At 41.5% G+C, this 20,628-nt stretch overlaps 1 protein-coding gene across 5 annotated transcripts in view; it reads right to left on the bottom strand.

Annotated features, from left to right (window-relative positions):
- The window catches only part of CAPZB (capping actin protein of muscle Z-line subunit beta), a 61,962-nt gene that overhangs the window by 29,624 nt on the left and 11,710 nt on the right, over nucleotides 1-20,628 (bottom strand). For 4 of the 5 annotated variants that reach the window (XM_074560323.1, XM_074560326.1, XM_074560324.1 and 1 more), the window contains 2 exons: nucleotides 14,193-14,282; nucleotides 2,497-2,618 (listed from right to left, as the gene is read on the bottom strand). In XM_074560323.1, the coding sequence (XP_074416424.1) occupies nucleotides 2,497-2,618; nucleotides 14,193-14,282 (212 nt within the window). Of the gene's footprint in view, nucleotides 1-2,496; nucleotides 2,619-14,192; nucleotides 14,301-20,628 lie in introns of those variants that run through there. The other variant, XM_074560322.1, reaches the window with a different exon arrangement.

Genomic DNA, 20,628 nt, shown 5'->3' on the forward strand with positions numbered 1-20,628 from the left:
AATCACTTCAATCCAGAACACTGGAATCAAAAGCCTTGAAGAACAGCATTCTTTAATGCCAGCAATTAATACATCATGCCTATTCTAGATGAACAAATGAAATAGCTTCTCTGAAACCTCATTACTTAATAAGTCCTGAAAATTTCAAAGCGATTTAAAAAAACCGAAGTCCTGCTGCTTCCTTGCAACTATTCAAGTATCTTCTCAGAAAGAAAGAGATTGAGCAAATTTTGGAGGCAAGCGCAAAACTAACCTTAAAGAAAGGGCTGCCACTTGCACTAATTAAACACGGAGAGGCAGGGGGGGAGCAAGTGTTATGAGTTACTGCAGCATGTCACAATACTGTTTAACAAGTGCCTTTTCAAGTTTCCCGTGCCTCTGGTGATAGACGCTCATGTCGACAGCCTAAAGAGGCTGCAAGGGGACTGCAAGAAACACATTGCAACTTCAGTGAGAAGCATCTCTTGAGAGACCCACGAGAAATGCAGGATCTAATCCCTCCTCTCGCGTCTGCCCAAGAGCGTGCAGCTGCATGAGTACATCTCGTGGAGGGCGGAATATATAAAACTCTACTTTAGCTACCAATTTAGAACTGACTAAATGCACGTAGCTGCTAACATAGACCTGACGAACTTAGACATACATGCACAAATACTTTTAAAAGGCACCAGGCTCTACTGCAGAAGGTTGAACACACTTTCAGTGCTAGACTGCTACCCTAAAGAACATGAGCGAACGCTTCACCTTACAGACTTTCTTACTTCTTGGCTCACTGCAATAGGTTATACTTTAAAAAACTCATTCAGATTTATATTCAGTCGCAATCCAGATGCACTGTCAAACTTTGCATAAACTATCAGACTCCTCCTATTTCTAGGACAAAATGAATCTCGGCATGTTCTCAGTATAAATCATCTACAGGCAGGTATGCTTTCAGTTTAGATAAGTACCTTTTCCGCAACTCAAAGCGATTGAGACCAATCGATCCGAGTCCTTTATAAGCTTACCTGCTTCTGCAACGATGGCCTGAGCCAAAGAAAAAAAAATTGTTAAAATATTTTCTGGAATTCCACTTTGAAATAGAATTCTTGAAGCATTCTGCCCAGATTAATGTAAACCACTACTGCAAATCTGCGCAAAGCACAGTTAAATTCTTACTGTAAGATAGTTCCAATTAAAAATTGATTTTAAAATGTGAAGTATTACACTGAAGCTGCAAGGAGAGCCAGCGTGTCACCCTTAGAATCATAACCAGAAGAAGCTGTTAACTCAGGACAGAAGACGAATGGCGGTCATTACTTCACAGCCTAGCACCCTTCGTTAAGAGAAAAGGACAAAAGCTAGGTGATGCAATATTCACAAAGGCTTCTGGATTACAAGCTTTGTGATTCTTAATTAAATATTTGGAACTATGCCACTGTCACCACAGCCATTAAGAAAAGTCAGGCAATGCAAAAAAGGGGGGAAAAAATGGCTCAACAAATAGTTGAGCGATTACAGTCACTCAACTGTAATCATCCTAATGGCACAGTATAGCATAAAAACATTAAAAGAGAGACTGCGTTCAAACTGGCAGCCAAAATACTGAAAACTCATTGTACCATTCCAGCATTAACCCCCTGCTACTTCAAAATTCATAATATTATAATTACATACAGCTCATATTGTTCAAATATTTTCATCGATTTTGTCTACAGTCCTCAGAATAAATTAGCTACTTTAGTAGAGAGGGATTCCTTTCCCTTGCTAAAAACTTGGGCCAAGGTTTCATAGAGAACTAACGACATTGCATGGCCAAAGTCAGACTCAATCCCTCACAAAACACGAGTGACAGAGCCTTTCCCAGCTGGCAAGTCCACCCCTGTTTTGTACAAGAAGATGATTTTGTTGAAACCAACCGCTTGCATCATCTCTTTTCTGTTGTTATCCCTTTCAAAGATTTTACAACTTTGCAACAATAGCTGGTTTAATTTCATACCAAGGCCACCACAGTCATTTCTTTTAGAGATCCAACTGCTTTTAACTCTCTAAGGTATAACTATCCTACAGAAAGCCTAACAGAAATGTGCCACTCACCCCTTTAACAAGGTAACATCATCACATTTTAGGCTTCAATGAACAACTGCAAATCACAGTAAAGAAAATGTGCAGAAACACAGTGGTTTCTAGGATAAAACACATCTTGTTCCAGAGACGGACAGTGGGGACCTGCCTTGCAAAGGTCATCAGATTAGCAACCATACAACCACGTTACCTGAAACTGAAGTGCTCTACAGTGTTCCGGAGATGAAGGTATTTATGCTCTTTCACATTAGGGAAATAACAAGAACAACTTCCATAGTCACTGTCTCACTCAAGAGAAGAGGATGTGAAATAGCCCCAGCTTCATCGCCAAGAATTTTTTTTGGCTAAGAGGGAGAAGGGACTGCAATACTCATATGTAGCTCTCATTTACAGAGTAAGCCAGTTAGTTCCTTACTTTGGATATGAACTCACCTATAGGAGTCTCCATCTCTGTTGTAGTCACACAATAGGTAGTCTTTTCCTACCACCTTATCTCGCGCAATCTTCAATGGCTGATCAACAGAGGAGAGGAGATCTTCACAGAGGCTTGGGACCTGACGGTTGGGAGAAAAACAACAGGGAGGGTAGAGAGGGAAACACATTAAGGTTAAAAGACACTGGCATCCCTAAGAACAGATTTTGTTATTAATAGCCCACATCTGTCCCAAAGCCAGAAACCCTTTAAAAAAAACCAAAAAACAAAAAACACACCAACAAGCAAGCTGCAGTTAAGTTACAACACAATCCTATGCTCCCACCTCCAATAATTTCACATTTAATTACCTAACCACTAGTGTGGTCCAGTACACTTAAATACATACATTCTCAATGTTAGCTTCTTGCCAAAGATGGCTAGTAAAGTGATTGTCGAGGACTGATGAATAAAGGTAAATATTTATAATGGAGTGGAAACGAGGGAGCTGCTAAAAGAATACGCCATCCATACGCTAGAGCGTATTTTTCACAAGCTCCCACTCTGGGTAGAGTTTAGAATAGTTTCCAGGCAGCTGGCCAAACATTACCATGTTGGCCAATAAAAATACGCGTGTGTCTGTGTGCGCGCGCATATAAAACCAAATACATCTCCTACACAGGTAGCTTTTAATGGATTCATAACCCCAGGTGTCTCCCCATGCTTCACGTGGAGAAAGTCTACAAGATCTGCTTTTAACGTGGCGGAGAGGCTTTGATGTACTGCAGAGAGATGAGCTGACATTTTGCAGCCTGCAGCTAGCGTGAATGCAAGCACAAGCAAATCAAGCAAATTCCATCCCTCGGCCTCTTGCTCTGGAGCTGACGGCAGCCCCGTTATCAATGTCAATATTCCAACAGAAGGTTGGGAATGCAACAGGACATAGGACAATTCCTAAGTTCTTGAATACATTGGTGACAACACGCTAATACAGAAGATAAAAGAAATAACCAGTGTGGAATCTCTCCTCATTCTACATTGTGGAGATGAAAACCTGATTGAGAACATAAAGACAAAAAGCAATCCAGGGTAAAATTAATCATGAAGTGATGAATTCACAACTCCTAAGAAACGAAAAGGGGAGGGAGGAAGGAATAAAGAAAATCCAGAAATGTGCTCTCTTCTCTTCAAGCCACTGATTCAGTGAACTGGTTGGTATGATTTCAAAGGAAAGAAGCCTAGAGGAGAAAAAACAAATTAGGGGTGCAATAGCTCCCAAAAGCACAAGGACAAACTCTTTTATAATGCACTAGACGTGACACAAGAGACCAAACTGCCTAAAACGAAAACGTTCCTAATCCCAAGTACAAGGCAGTAACATACAGAGGATACGGCGTCAAAGTAAAGCAGAGACAAATATAAAACAACATGATTGCAAAAGACCAAAAAACCCAGAAAGGCCAAAGGCCAAAGCAAGATGTGGCTAGCAAGACACACAACACGTAACCCACACAGTCAGCCCACAAATACACAAAAAATAAGAGAAAACCACCAAGAAATGGTCGGTAAAGTTACCGACAGTGCTGAAATAGCTGAAACGTTAGCTTGAGGTTTTCTGCTTTGGTCTATACACACTGTCATGTGGTAAGGAGCGATAACTGAAGAGCCCAGACTAAAGAGCAGGGCAGGTAAGTATTTCTACAAAGCTTGATGCTTCTCATTGGCGTTCATCATTTGACACTTGCAGACCTGGCTGATGCAACCTCAAAACCATTTCGCAGTCACCGAGTAAACAGAAGTGGACAGGAAGCGAGCAGCTTTTAGGAAAATCTTTACTTTTTCTAAAAACAGACAACCCTAATACTCCACGGAGCTGATAGAAATCAGCAGTGTCGCGGCCCACGTTAAGTGAAATGATGTATCTGTGTTCAGGAGCCCATCTGGTTCCACTTTGTCTCTTCCTTCGCTTCTCCATTAGCTATTAATTTTCGGCTGACTCTTCAGGCAGAGAGCAACTTGAGATGACTGCTTCAATTTCGGATGCACACACAACAAGACCCAAAGCACCTCATCATGAAGAGCTACGCGCCGTGTTGTTCCGTAGAGTGGTCAGCTGAATATATTCCTTCTTCTTGGCTGCTCCTTGGCCAACTGCCCATCAGCAGAGAGATAAGCGTCAGGGAACAGTCTCCTCACTCTGACGTGCGTTTAGAATGAGTAATAGTGATGAAAACACAATTCGGAGAAAAGTGGCTTTTTTCCCAGACTCCGTTTTCCATTGAATTTCTTTGGGAAAAGCCCTATGCTACATGTGCGGTAAGAGAGCACGAGAGGTCTTGCGGTACAATTCTTCAAACTCAAATATACGGACAAAGCATTTTGAAAAGCAATGCCAGAGTCAACTCCCCTGCAGAAAAGCTCCCAATAAGCATCTGAATTTAAGACCCACACGAATAACTTTTAAATTTAACTTTCTTTCAAAAATCGCACATGCCTAGCATGGTGTTTCCGTATTGCGCAGTGGGAGAGCACGATCTCTTATTGCCTAGAAGGAACTCTTAACACTTTTAAGAGGCAATCTATTTAATTTCCACGTAGCGATGGTGAACTTATCTCCGGATGGTTTGGTAACACAGATGTTCATGAGCACGGTGACTTTTCCAGTTTCTAAGAGCAGCGGCTACTCTTAGAGCCATAACAGTGAATGCATTATACCACATACTTACTAGAATATAATACTCCACTATATTATAATACTCCATTGTAACAGCAGGCTATATACCCATTGTCTCTTTGGTACAGACACTCTACAGGACTTTGGGTAATATATTCTTTTCTCCTTCTTTCAGATTAAAACAGGGAAGAAAACCCACTCATCTACTTTGGAAGGATTAGAAAATTTCAACGGTGTTTATAAAAAGACCAGAGATATTCCAGCTGATGGAACTACTCATGTAATTCTAATTATTGGAAAAACATCCAAGTGTGGCACAGTTACCCCAAGAGAATAATTTTTGTATCATTTGTTACATCAACTTTAACCGCTGCCGTACTTCCTTTCTAAGAATGAATGTACAAGATTTATGCACACTGCTCTTCCTCCTCTACAGTATAAAGCTGCTCACAAGGCAAATGCAGTAATTTAAACAAGGTGATTTGCAGCTTTAAACACTTCAGCTACGTGTTCATGAGACTATTGGATTCTTTCTGAATTTAGGTTCTTTGCATTTTAGAACGTGCAAGATAATTGGCAGAGTCAGGCTAAACTAGCTGCTGCAATGTAAGCACAAGCAATTATTTTTACGCTATGCATGTACCTTTCCTTAAGTTCTTCTCTGTGTCAAGTACTGAACCTTCCTAAAGCATTTAAATTACTTTTGTGCACATCCAGACTCTTGCAGAATTCAGTTTATATTTAGCAAGAAAACATCCAAATCTTCCGAGCCCAGCAAAGACAGCTCTGCTTAGAAGACCAACCGATTCTCTGAGTTTTCAGTCTGAAAACAGATTTGCATTGTTCACTTTTCTTATTAGCTTGTTCTATGTTAACTGAAAAGTCAAAGTGCTATTAGGTGTGCGAGTGCACGTCTCCAACAGTCGCTATCTAGGGAACTTTGACTTAAATTGAGAAGTGCAAGAATTAACCCAAGTCCCCAGGCCAAATACTGAAATGCCAAAGCAGTGATTTTGTTCAATTTGTCACTGCATTATAAGTAAGTGTCACTGCGATAAAAACATTGATGCTATGAGGATCGTTTTATAAGCAAAGACCGGGCTCCCATCTTTATTTTGACACAAGTTTTTCCCACTCTAAGCAGTGGGAGGTCAAATGTAGAATACAGTCTTAACCTTATATCTTTAGCTAAAGGCCATTATTAATTTAATCTGGTCTACAGCATGCTCTGGCCCATAATGCACCCATGTTTGCACGAATAAGCCCTCAATCATCTATTACGGTGGTGTATGTAGAGTCGTGGAACGAGACCACCCTCAACGTAAATTAGAACAGAAAAAAAGGAGAATCTCTGGGGGTCAGGACTCAGCTGTTCAGCCTGGAAGGGAACAGCAGCAGCATTCAGAAGCACGTACCATGCAACAGGGCACTGCGTTTGTGGGATTTTTTTTTTTTTTCCAAGGAGATATACAATGAATGTGTAGTACAGAGGAAAGAAAAACTGAATGAAAAGTGAGTTAAGCATACTCTGCTGCACGTTGAACAAGGATTCTGTTGTCTTGTGTAACAGTATTCTCCATCAGAGCAAGCCAGGTATGTGGACAGTGTTTTAATTAAGTCAACCGCTCTGCTATCAAGACAAATAATCACTTGTGCCAAAGTCGAAACCGTACACTTTTTGGAGTAGCTAATCTAATAATCATTCTTTCTCGACTTTTTGGTTAAAAGAACTTATCAACTAAACAATTGTTTCTGAATTATTTTTTAAAATATGATTAAACAAGCATCTAAAAAAGCTTAGAGGAAACAAGAACAGTACTTCACGCCTTACACACACCCTCCATCCTTGCTTTGATCACGCTGGCTGAATTGTATCAAATTCTGCATCTTACATACTCGGGACAGGGAATAATTTGGCTTACAAGAGTACTTAAGTTGCATGGCTAAGTTCACTGTTTTCTTCTACAGCCCTGAGCAAAAGGAATCACGTTGACAATTCAAACAGCAATACTGTTAGTGTAAGGTTTTCTGCTTGGAAATAGTCTTTTTCCATGTTCATTCAGAGGTCATCGTGTCCTGACCTTCAGAGGAACCTTACGCACTGGAAAACTACACTAAAGGCAGCATAACTAAAGATGAACCACAGTTGTCCTTAAAGAATCAGAGGGAAGATGAAGTGAGCTTCAAAAGATTAGCAAAGGCAGCATTCAGATCCATTTGTCTTTTTGAATTTGTGCCTATAACATGCAGGTATCTGAACGCACACGTGACTAAAGCAGTTTTTAATTAAAAGCCACATCCAAACAGGAAAACGAATATTTTAATTGCATGTGAACTCTTAAGATTTGATTTTTTTTTTTTTTTTTTAAGACAACTGACATTACTACAGAAGCGGACGAAACCGCTGCCCACATCACTTGGGGAAACTGCTCAAACACAAAGAAGAACCCATGCGAGCTCCCCGGCACTCTTGCCAAATAACCATTTTGGCACCCGACCTCCCCCTTCAGCCCAGATTCTTCCCCCCTGGGCCAGCATCTAATAAAATATTATTATAATTTTTCTGAGTCATTCCACAGCCTCAGAATTTCCTGTTCCTGCAGAACACAGACACGGCCTAACGGATGTTGTGGAAACTCAAGAAGGAAGCCTGGCTCCACTCATCTTGGGCCTAAAACCACTAGTAAAGTCACTCCCACAAATCCACACATTGCTAAACCTTAATTTGATCCATCAGATGTCCAAGGGCCACACATTCTTCAAGCTTTGTTTATTAAATGACACTTAAATGGACTTTTGTGTTCAAGACCAGATGTAATGGATATTGGAAACAGCTCAGCTTTATTCAAGTATTTGCACTGAATTCCAGCACAGCAAGAATTAGCAAAAAGAAAATTAAAACCAAACAGCTTTTCTGGACAAAGGCAAACGTTAACAAGATTGCAGATCCAAGATCTAGTTAGCGATGTCACAACAGAAACGCTACATTAATTACAGAATTTTTCAATTCAGCTCAAGGAGCTACATTTAAAACACTCTGAATGGTGACTACCGTTCATAAAACAGGATCCTTGGCATTCTTCCTGCGATTTGCTGGATAAAACAGGGCTTTTGCTAAATTCAGCGTTCTGCAGCTCACTGCGAAACAAAAGCTAGTCATCTGGCAGGCACAGAGGCTGCCCTAGACTTTGACTAGTGACCTGCAGGTGAAGGCTTCTGTATCTCATTACCAGTCACAAGTCCCAGGAGCCATCACAGCATATCAATATCTTGGGAAGTCTTGACTATTTGTGTCAAGAGTCCAGCTGGTGTTGGAGATATCCAGCAACAATTAAGGGATCTGCAGAGGCATACTCTCCCCAGCAATGTTTCTATAGCCCAGCTTTTCGCTCCACCTTTAAGAGGTTAGATAGGTTTCTAATTAGGATTCAAGCTCATCAAGTGATCTCCTCTACACCCTCCTTTAGAGAGATATTTAAACAGACATTTTAAGGCTCTCTAACAGCCGCAGCACAGTGGAAGGAGCCTGGAAGAAAAAATAAGCACAGTTTAGGCTTAAAAAGAGTAAGTGAATACAAAGCCTGAACTGAAATTCACTTTTACAATCTCATGCAAGTAAGTGGAGTTGCTAGCTCTAAGCCAAGCATCACATTAACAATTTACATATATTAATTGCTATCTGCAACTACCATCAAGATATCCAGAGGTAATCTTTTTCTAGCTGGAAAAGCTCCTGCTTACAGCCACTCACCAAATGGAAAATTGGCTCTCCATGACCATAAATTAATTCAAGAGAGCCAGAGCCCCTTTCCTTAGCCAATAATCCTTGCACTAGAAACCCGACTGGCTGCTGGTGGCTTAGGTCCCATCACGCAAGTCAACAAGTCCAAGACAGCAGGTCAAAAACTCAGTTTTGAGACCACGAGGCTGTCAATGCTCTTCTGCTTCCACTATTGTCTTTTTAAGTTTTCACTGGGTCTGATTTTTTTTTTTTCCTTTAAACATCTTCCACCCTCACTAGATGTTCAGCTGGCCATCTGTATTCAATTATTTTATCTTTCTCCTCGATGCTGCATACTGCTTAGGCTCTTGGACTCAGAATACAAAAAGCTCCAGCCACATTCTCATGTTCTTTATGGTCTGTGCAGACCAAGCAATGCAGTTTTCCTGAGGATAAATTCTCTAGCTTCATATATCTTCAGTTACTAAAGGCATGCAAGCAGATTTGAGACTTGCCTGGGAACACACTAGCTACATGAAAAAAAGGTCCTGAATATTGTTCAAATATTTCAAAATCATAAGTTCATACATTTTTAAATTCATCGCTCTGGGACTTTTTAGAAAAGTAATACATTCTACTAAAAATACTTAAGCATTCTCCTGTGATGAGAAAGCAAAGATGATCACCTCCCAAATCTTTAACTGCAAACAGAGCCTTGAAAAATAACCAGTAAAGTTACTGACTGCTATATCTATAAAGAACTCCAGCTTTAATTCTTCCATGGCAGCAATAACTTGATTCTGTACTTCAAGAAAGCTTTCATTTTCGGGAATAAGTTGAGTATTATTTGAATATCAGTCTTACTGGGAAAGGAGAGGAAACAAGTTGTGGCTGTGAGCAAACCCCACTCTCCTGGCGCGGCTGCTTATCCATTTTGTGATCCAGTTTTGCAAGGATGATTCTCCATCCCCAGCTTGTGCCAACCATCTGATTTTTCTGAGTCAGCTGGATTTTTCATCTAATTTATAATACATATACACACACAGGCAAACATCCAAATGAAATACTCAGCAGGAAATTTGTACTTGCAAAGGAACCTGCTTAACTTTCACCAGGACCGAGCGCACATCAACTTCCATAGTCAAGTCAAAGCCATCGAGACAGTCCTGTCACAGGCCCCTACTTGCTGCACATGGCCCGTGAGCACAACAAATCCAACTCTCATCTTCCACCCTTCCCAGAGATGCACCCCTCTAAGACATGTCAGTGAAGCTGTCTTGCAAAAAAAAAAAAGAAAAAAACCAAACCGAAAAGGATTGTGGGGGCTGCAGCCCCAGCTCTCCGCTCTCGCTCACCTACCGTTATGGGTGCTGCCAAGCTGTGCCAGGAAGACATCCTCCACAACAACGCTACCCGAAAGCTGATGCCTTGTGCGGGGTTTCTCTTGCAAAGAACACAGCTAGAAGTACATGGGGACTGACTGACTGTACAAATTATATTAAGAGAAAGGAAGCAGGAGGACAACTCTCTCAGATCGTTCAGATCTTTTAGTACAAACCCCTGAGCCACTCAGAAGTGAGCTCTACCAGCTTCCTTTGTGCCACTCAGATTTCCATGAGCCAAAACAAGATCTCACTCTTAACTGATATAAGAAACATTTCCATCCAGGAAATATCCTCAACATTCTCCTCTCAGCAAGTGGTGAGAACAGATGTGATTCACAACTGACTTTGAGGAGAAGCACACTACGCCAACAGCAGCAACTTCTGGACAATGTGAGGCAACAAGCAGGTGAGACAGTATTTATGCTACGCAATTAAAATCTGTATTAACGTTACAAGTGCTATCACTTGGCATATCCTCATGGTATATCCATTTAAGAGCAGTGCGTCACCTTTAGCACTCCTCTTATTGGAACTGCATTACAGTTCGGACTTGGCTGACAGGCAGATGCTCCGAGGCTTCAGTTACCCCGGTTTCCAGAGTGGCTACATGGAAAATTATTAAATGAGTTGCCCTTGAAAAGGTGTGTGCCCACACCAAACTCTTTTTGTAGACATTTAGAAGTCCTCTTGTACATTCTGACAGTCTCCAAGTAGTCTATTTACAAATAATGACTAATTGAATTCCAAGCAGAGCATTCCACACCAAGGCACATTACCAGCACCACGCACAGCTTCTTTCAGGCAGGACGTCTAGAGTCCTGTGATTGACAAGGTCCCTAATGAACGCTAATTGAAGACTCGGCAGTCAGAAAAAAAATGCAACAACAGATGTGGTAAAAGGGCAAACCACAAACTGTTTTGCTAATGAATGAAAAGTGTCTGGTCTGATGAGGGCCAGTGACCCAAAAATTCTCTTCTTCCACCCACCCTTTTACTTCATGTTCAAGTTTGGACCCTCTCCCTCGTCAGCCCAACACTTGGGGGCAGTAATGTACAGTCTTGAACGTGTTCCATACACTCATATTGGCACCAAGAAGCTCTTTTATTAAAAAGCAGCAGCAGAGCATCGCTTTGACAGAGTAAGAGGGACCTCAGGGAGGCAAAACTTATTGTGGTTATCCTTCCCAGCAGGAATACAAGCCTAGGAAGGAGATGACAGTTTCTCACTATATTAGTTTTGGAAACCTTTTTGCAAAGACATTTCTCAGTCATCTTCATCTCCTTTCAAGAGATCTTAAGCATCAAAACAGTAGCTACATTCATCAGTCTGGAGATCAATTCCTATAGAAAGACTCCGGGAGGCTGAGCTGTGAGCAGACTTCCAGTAATAACCTACGCTTCACAACGGAAAAGAAAAAAGACTGGGGCCTCTGCTTCAAGTCTACTCCAGCATGGCAGATGTAATGAAGCAAGGAAACCAAGCACAAAGGAAGTAGAAGTCAGGGTGCCATCTTTTATAATTCTGTCACAAATTTAATGAACCTGCTCATGCTCATCATGCATTTGGAGTCTGACCTTTTACTTCAAGGAGGTTATTGTCTGGTAACGGTACAGGAAAACAGAATAAAAACGTCAGCTGTAAAGGTTTGGATGAAACTTGCCAAAAAAGGTCAAAAAACTATTCGCTTGAGTCTGGTTTATGATGTTTTTGGAACTATTACAGGTGGCAGTGGCAGTGTATACACTGCTCTTGTCTAAGTGGAGTGCAGACTTCAGCCTTGCAGACGTCAGGCTGAGTGGGCTGCAGAAGAGGTCTACAGATGTCTCAACAATAAAGAAATCATACTGGATTTAACAAATTATTTAATCTCAACCGCAAAGAAGGGACTGCAATGACTCGTGTGGGAATCACACAGACCCTCCTTCTAACAAGCGTCATTCAAACTGGTCTGTTTCATGTTACACTTGCAATATGAAAAGAAGCCCAGTGAGCGTGTCGCTGATGGAAAGCATGTAGAGCACTAATGAGCACCATCCAAAAGTAATTCCAGCATTTAGAGGTAACCAGCAATTTTCTGAGTCATTAAAAAAACCTCATACCAATTATACAGTCAAGCTTACCATCGCTCCCCAAACAACTCATTGTTTTGAGCCATCCTCGGAGCTGTTCAAACCCTGATATCCATTCAGTCCTCCAAATTTCATCAGAAAACCAACTGTGTCACACCAGATCATATCAATGATTTAGTTATTCTGTGTCCTACCTCCAGCAACAGCCACAAAAATGATGCTTTAGGTTGCCAAGAGTTTGGTGGCACAGATGTAGCCAATTACGAAATGGTTTCAAGAGAAAGAAATAATCCCTTCCTGCAGGGAATAATTTCTTTCCTGACCCACAGAGCTTTCTTACCTGTACCTTGGCTTATGCAACTAAAAGCCGTATTTAATTAGAGCTTGATAATTTTAAGTCAGCCACAGCTTTTTGACCATGGAACTCCTCCTAAGTTCACTAACACCAGCTTCAATACCACTTAGGAACAGACCTCCTCAACTAAACTTTTATCTGGTAAGTAGCTGTTCTCCTGCACACAAAAATGACAAACAGCTCGGACACAGTTTAAACTACTTAATTAGAATCACAGAATCATTTAGGTTGGAAAAGACCCTTGGGACCATCGAGTCCAAGCATCAACTCCACACTACAAAGTTCTCCCTTACACCATATCCCTTAACACCACATCTAAACGAGTCTTAAACACATCCAGGGATGGTGACTCCACCACCTCCCTGGGCAGCCTATTCCAGTGTCTGACCACTCTTTCTGGGAAGAATGAAGAGGCACTGGTTCAAATGGCTGCTATGCGCAGAACCGACAGGTTTTTAGGGTCTCTCGGACAAGGTTTATCAGCATCATGCATAAAATTGTGACTTGCCACAGAAGAGGGATGTACTTCTCACTACAGATAAGAGGAAAGGCTTAATTGAAAGGTCTAACAGCTGTGTTCCAGCCTCAGTGTCCTCTGCCTGCAAAAACTTGGAAGCTTAGGTGAGAAATAAGCCATATATTTAGACTGGGCAATAGAAACAAGCTTTCCCAGCTGACCATATAGGAGGTTCTATATAGATTAAATGCCTCTGGAGTAACTTAAAGTATTACTGAAATACGCAGCTGTGCCACACACTGTTTTCAGGGACAGCTGACATTAGCTAGCCTGTTATAGCCCAATTGTGCACCCTGGGATGTGCAGCTAAATCCTATGGGACTGGTAATGAGCATACACATCCTTTTAAAGTTAGTTTTCTTCACTAGCAGTTTACAGAACGAAAACAAATGTTTCAGGGGCGATAGGAAAACAGGTATCGGGCACAAGATGGTTGGCCCACAAACGGGGTTTTTTTTGGATAGCTACCGGACTGCAGAATACCTGATATGGCATAAGTTATAAATAGATCTGGGTATTGTCCAGAACCCCAGTGTTGTGACATATTCTGTCTCAGTACTGTCTTTGAAGCACGTGCCAAAGCACTTCTACTGCACCTTCCGACAAGTCCTGTGTCAAACTACAAACAGGCAGGTAGCTTATCAGGAGACAATACACATGAACAAGGGTGTGCAACAACCTTGTATATAAACTGTTCCAAATTACTTCTGCTAAACAGCAGCCTCCAAGCTGGTGGTGACTTCATCAAGAAAGCTGCTAATGACCCTTCATCCAAAAGCACATCACCGTGTACACAGTAGTACCTGGTGGCTTGCCCAAAATAAACATGTAGATTCCTGACATCGTTGGGGCAATTGCTGTGTTCTTCAACCTTGCCAAAAGACAAGGAAACAAATCACACCCCTCCGAGATGCTTCAGAAAATGTTCTTACATACCAGAACTCCATCGCACCCAGGACTCAGCCATTACTTGGTTAGAGCACCCAATACTCACCAAGTCAATGAGGTCACTGAGATTCTTCTCTATCTGCTGCGGAGGCAGACGCCTCATCAAATCCAAGGCACAATCCAGCTGCTGGTCACTCTGCGGAAACAAGAACATCCCTCCGTCACCATATGTACAGGTAATAATACAACACATTCACACGCACAAACCACAGCGCTTGCTGACTTCCGATGTGAGAGAGAGTTTCCAGCTCTAAGCAGCAGCACGTTTTGCATTCATACAAATAGATTTCAATAAAATTCAGCACCATTTGATCGCAGATTATTGACTTGGTATTCCAAAAATAAAAAAATAAATGCTCTAGACTATGGATTTAAGGGCGCAGTTTAACAGGTGTCACGCCACCAATTTAACACCGCATCATTGATGAAATGGATTCCAGTCCCTACCTCACCAAAACCTGTTTCCAACGCTTGTGCAAATGTTCAATGCATTGTTTTTCTATGCTATCTCAATAATAATATGGGTTAGGGAACAGAAAGTTCCTTTTCCCAGAGCAGTTTTAACACTTCCTCATTTGTATTGTGCCATTCAGCTTGAGATAACCAGCATCCAAGACAAATTCTGGTCCAACACAGAGCTCTCTCTCCCTCCTCCAGCTTTATCAAAAAACTAGAATGAAACACGCACACAGAGTATGATCCATTATCTCCTTCTTGCTACAAAACACACCCCAAAAGCTGCCTGTATCTGAGAAATCAGGGACTTTATTTCGAGAAATCACAGCAACATACTCCAAAGGGCTTATTGCAGCTGGTCTCCCATCCAATTCTGACACCAAAAAACCAAACCTTAAACTGTACTTCAGAGTCAGAAAATGTGCAACTGCCATTACCCACAGACACTTGATGAGCTGAACCATCTTTGCGTAACTTTTAGCTCTCATTCTCGCCGACAGATATAAACAGACGCTTTCCTGCAAGCACAAGGGTACCCAAAATCTGCGCAAGTTCCTTTGATCAGCAGGTCACCAGGGAGCGGAAGCACAGCCAGTTTGGTTTCAGTGCTTCTTCCCCTCCCCTTTTCCCTTTGTGATTTCCAGCCACCCAAAGACAACGAGCTCAGCTTTAACTTCTCCCTCCTGTGTCCTGCCAAGCTCCAAAAGTTTTATTTAAGAAAGACTTCAAAACTAAAGCAGTTACATGATCACATTATTCAAGTAGCAGCCCCCAGGTCAGGGAGAAACAGGAAGCAAAGTTTCCTGCAATTAAGCTCTACCCTAGCAATGAGGAAGGGAAAGAGTTCTCCATTTAGCAGACATCCATTATGAAAGCTGTTCTTAAAAAGGTACTACCCATTCACTATCAGAAGATAAATATTTTACAGCCAGCAAGTCAGACAGTCTGGGAGATTATGTATTTATTTCTCAGGTTATAGGACATAATCTTTGCAAAATATTCCAGCTCCACAGGCAGTTAGGCACCGACTCCCACATGTCTGCAATAGGCAAAACAGTCTCCTGAAGATCTGAGTCTTCAACCTGAAAAGCAGGATGCACCGACATCAAGAACACAAGTCTACGACAGTCACCTGTTGTCACTGAAGGAGGACACATTTCACTAATGTACCTAACTCCCCCTGTATTCTTTAAATACTTGGATAGTATGACAAACAAATCTTTGGCTGAAATGAGTCTGGAGTGAAGTCATTTATGTTGGAAAGCGACCCCAAATCGATCACTGAACTATCACCACATTCATGCACAAAAGCGATGGCCAAGATCTCAAAACTTTTCACTTATCTTCATTAGATGTTCAGGGGAAGCAAAAACTACTCGTTTTTTTGCTACTAACCTTTCAGGCCCCAGAGAAAGACACTATTTAGACGGCCCATGCCTGCCAAGCTCAGGCAGGGGATCTTTCTTACCAAGTATTGTCTTTACCTCCTGCTATCTCTTACGTCAAGGAAGGAAAGCTGGCACATGGTCACAAGGTCACGCTCCTCACTTTGGGATCGTGGGAACACTTACGGAAGTGCTCCGTCCTCCTCTGCCAGCTGGAATTGTTTAATAAGACAAAAAAGCCCAGGGAAAGATGATGTTAAAAACCACCACTAAAGCTGCAACCCCAGAGTGAGTGTTTTATAATGTGACAATTTTGAAATAAACTACTCTGGATGAAGGATTATCTACATTTGCAGTGTTTAATGGATTAACCAAAAGAACTCGGACTGATCATTTTTATAACAGTATATTCAATAGCAGCTGTAAAAAGACTATTTAAGGCAGAGATTCCTAAAGGGGTTCAGCAGTAGGACTCTTCACTTTTCTTGCAGAGCATTTAAATAAGTAAATGGCTTGCCAGAAGATTTCTTAAAGCACTGAAATAAAAAGAGGTTCTGCTGTATTTGTGTCCCTGAATCTGTGGTTATACGGTTACTTTAATCCAGCATAAATCCGTGCTGGCACAGCCCAAAAGGCCATACAAAGCACAGAGATTACAGAGCAAAGTGGTACCTTGTGGTATTGGATGCATCTGGTACGTCTCACTTCAGAATTGAACAGGTAATTCTACCGGTATCTTTTGTTTATGGTTCTTTCTCTGTAGGTGACGTGAGGTTTTAAAAACCAGCTCTGTGGTCAAACACATCCTTTGGTGTCAGGCCTCTGCCCCAGCTGGAGTATCTAGAGTAGTTGTAGTACTTACGTACAAAGAGACAGCAATCACATCCAAAACCACTCTTAACCTCTCTACACTCTTAACTTCACCTGTTCTGGACTTCCATTGCCTTAATTCTCTTGTAACATTTCATACTGAAGACACGGTTTCTTAACAGACCTCCAGACAAAACATTTTTACAGAATTCTTGCCTTTAGACATGGAGAGGCTTATAAACCCCTGCTCACTGAGAGGGTGATTAGACAGGCTGTCTCCCAGTCTGGGCTGCTCTGGAAGCCAAGCTCTTTGAGGTTGCAGGACTTAATGAGCTTAGTGTTTACTTGATATGAGGCCGTTTTCCACCATTCCTCTGTTTCATCCAGCACAGAGCTCCTGTGGAGGAGTAGGGAGTTCAGACAGAAATTCTAAATGAAGTTTTATTACAGCTCATGTCACTGAAGGATTTAGAGATCATAGGAATCTCAAAGACTGAAAATATTAGCTTAGATGAAAGCTCCTTAATAAGTTTCCTCTAAAGATGTTTGGCTATCTAGAATCTCCACTTAAGCATCTGCTACAGTGTTCCCATGATACTACCACGAGGAAAAACGTTATTAATATGTCTATAGTAGTAGTTATGTTTGTTTAGCTTCCTTTGCCTGCATCTGCTCTTCTCTTCAGTGTCCCTGTTGTACTTAGCTTATTTCCAAAAGAGAAACCCTCTCAGAACTGCCACAGGTATCTGCTCATCTAGGCACTGTGTGTTGAGGCTCAAATAAAAACAAATAGCACTAAAAAACATATTGGTTGTATAAATGTGCAGTGGCACAGAGGCACAGTGTTACACTTTAATTCCATTCATACTGTAAGCAATACTGTTCAAAGGCTGAGTACGGGCAGATGCCGTTCAATGCAGAACACACAAATAAAATAAAAAGACAGGAAGTTTTTACTATAGGTATGCAAATTGCAAAAATTAAAACAGGCAAAACAGTGAACTTCCTTTTCACTCCTACTCATCATGTCCCCTAAAGCACACAGCTCCTCAGGATGAGGGGACAGGGCTCAGGAATACCTGGTGTTTGCTAATGGTCCCCGGCCAGGATGCTGTTCGCTGATAACATCAAGCAACAAGAGCTGACCCAAGACTATGCAAACCGGCAAGTAAACTACTTCTCACGCAGCTGGTACAGTTCCCGGCACCCAAATGTCCTCTGCCAGACAAGGTAATAAACCATACCACATTTGCATTATATTTTGTACAGAACCGTCACCTGATAAACGAGGTTATCACAAGCCAAGACACACACCTAAAGCCTTTCCAACCTCAGTGTCACCAGCAGAACCAGTAACACCTCACAGAAGCTGTGCTTGTTCAACAGACACCAGCAAGCTGATGAGTTACACCTACAAGTATTTTGCACTTTTTAAATGACATCTTTACACATGCATTTCACTATACAAACTTACAGAATTTCACAAGCTTCATTCACAGGTTTTGACAACTCTCTGTTGCTAGTTACCTGAGATTTAACCTACACTCCGGGTTTTAAGAGGGTTTACATGAACCTGCAGCTCTACCTGTTTCAAAGGCTAAGCCATTCCACTTGAAAGGAGGCGAGAGATTTCATTTCAAGCTCCCAGCCTCATAGTCAGCAGGAATTCGCTTCTTATTTATCACAAAGATCTGCAGATTTAATTCCCTGGTCTTCACAGCTCTGGTTCTGATAGCCCCTGCTCATTTGACTATGTTATTGCTGGGCATAAACAGAGTTAGGCAGTTTCTTCAAAAAGAAAACCAGGCTGGTTTCACTTCTGTATTGTATTTCTATATTAACACTACTCTGAGCTAACTCCCGAACCAAAAGAAAGCAGCTGAGGTAGTTCAGTGCTACTGCAGTGGTGGCTTCTCCCTATTTTAGCCCTTTCTGGGAAATAAGCCACTTGGACTACCAAATCTTTCCTGCAAATACAACACTTCTACTCAAGGCGTGATTGCGCTACTTACCCCCTTTCCCATCTGTGATGTCAGCTTAGAAGAACGGGATGACCTAAAAATTACTTCAGTAGTTATGATTAAGGTAAAAAAAAGACACACACATGTAATAAGAGCATTATTTGGCCCATGCTGCCCATATTTGGCCCTGAAACGCCACAGTTGTTAGGACTCTGCGGCTAGGTTGTAACAGATAGAACAAAGGTCTTTGAGCTGCTTCGTGCGCAAGTTTGGCTTAAGACTGAATTCTGAAAAGTCATCCAAACTTAAAGTACACACTGCCATCTCAACTTTCAGAGAACAGGAATATGAGATAAAAACCTGAAGGGACACCAGAAATAGAACACTTGCTAAATTTATGCAATTCGAAGCAATCACACATCAGATCACTTTGGTTGCTGGTCAGTTTACAAGCAAAATATCTTTTTTAATTAATCCAGAGCCAGAAGTACACAACCAGCAATTGACTATTTTTATTTTTTTAATTCCTTTTATGTTGCAGACATACCCCAGATTGTAAATCATATTATTTCCTGTCAGTTCTCCCACCAGGAATGTCTCACTAATATTTCAGCTTTGTGGTACTAAACACTAGATTTTTTTTTTTAATTGAAACAGATACACAGCTTCCCCTCCTGCTTGTCATTTTAATCCTTGCCAACTTCCAGAGCTCAAAAGGCAGAAGACTCCCCTTTCAAATTACACAATAGGATAGTATTACTGCTAGAAGCTGTACCAAAGGGTTGAATTATTGTAACCCCTGTGTAATAAAAAGTACAGTAGTATGTTAAGTTGCAGGATTCCCCTCTCGGCTGTCAGCATTCACTTCTTAGGATATTAGATGGGAAGGGGAGTAACTCCGTACGATCTATGAATCCCAGACAAGTTCTGCACTCATGACGTTTCCATCAGCTGCACATATTCCTTGCAATCTGTTTTTCTACGTAATTTTCCCCTTGACTATTAACCCTCTTCTGGCAGATGCTATCTAAAACCATTTGTAACGGACTTATAAATCACAGCGTCCTGACAGCAAGGTGTACTAGTGGGAGAAAGAGCATATTTAAGAAAGAAGTAAATGTAATAAAACCTGAAGACACACTACGCTGGGGATAGTTATAAAGGAAGAGGTCAAACGTTATTTGAAGAACATGACATGGATGCAGACTACATTCTCCTCCTCTTGAATACTTGTAGCTTTGCCTTCTCTGTCTAGGACATGATCCAGTGGCTTTTATCATCTCAGACACTGACGACCATGTTGTATGTTCAGTAACGCGTTTAGCTCAGTTTGCTGTGGTCACATTAGTGCTGTGGTCAAGACCAAAAAGAAAGACCGATTGCCGAGAGTGCCCATTCCATGGATTACAAGTGAGAAGAAATAAAGATTAAAATAAAAGCAAGAGGTGACAGATCTGAAGATTTTAGCAGAAGCTGCTGTACTCAACCTCCCACAGCTTCCCCTAACCAGTATTTACTGACAGAGCAATTGCACAAGTCACATCACAGCTTTTAAGCCAGTGAATCCTTCTGAGATATTCTCCTGCAGAACATTATTTCCTTTTCATCTACTCTGCTCTAACTTTTAGAACAATTGAGCACACTATGGAAAAGCAGTACTAGCCCTAATTAATGACTGAAAACAGTTCTATGGCTTGTTTTCTAAATCCAGGTCGAGGTGTTTCACACACTGACAAATCCACCTGCACGACTGTCAAAAAATGAGAGGGTCACTCTCAACCTCGGAAGGACTGACCAGCTTCTGTTCTGCACTGGTCCAGAAATGTGATACATACTTCAGAAAGACAAGTGCTCACGAGGGATCTCTTCT

This window comes from Larus michahellis, chromosome 16, assembly GCF_964199755.1.
Source record: "Larus michahellis chromosome 16, bLarMic1.1, whole genome shotgun sequence".
Taxonomy (NCBI): Eukaryota; Metazoa; Chordata; class Aves; order Charadriiformes; family Laridae; genus Larus; species Larus michahellis.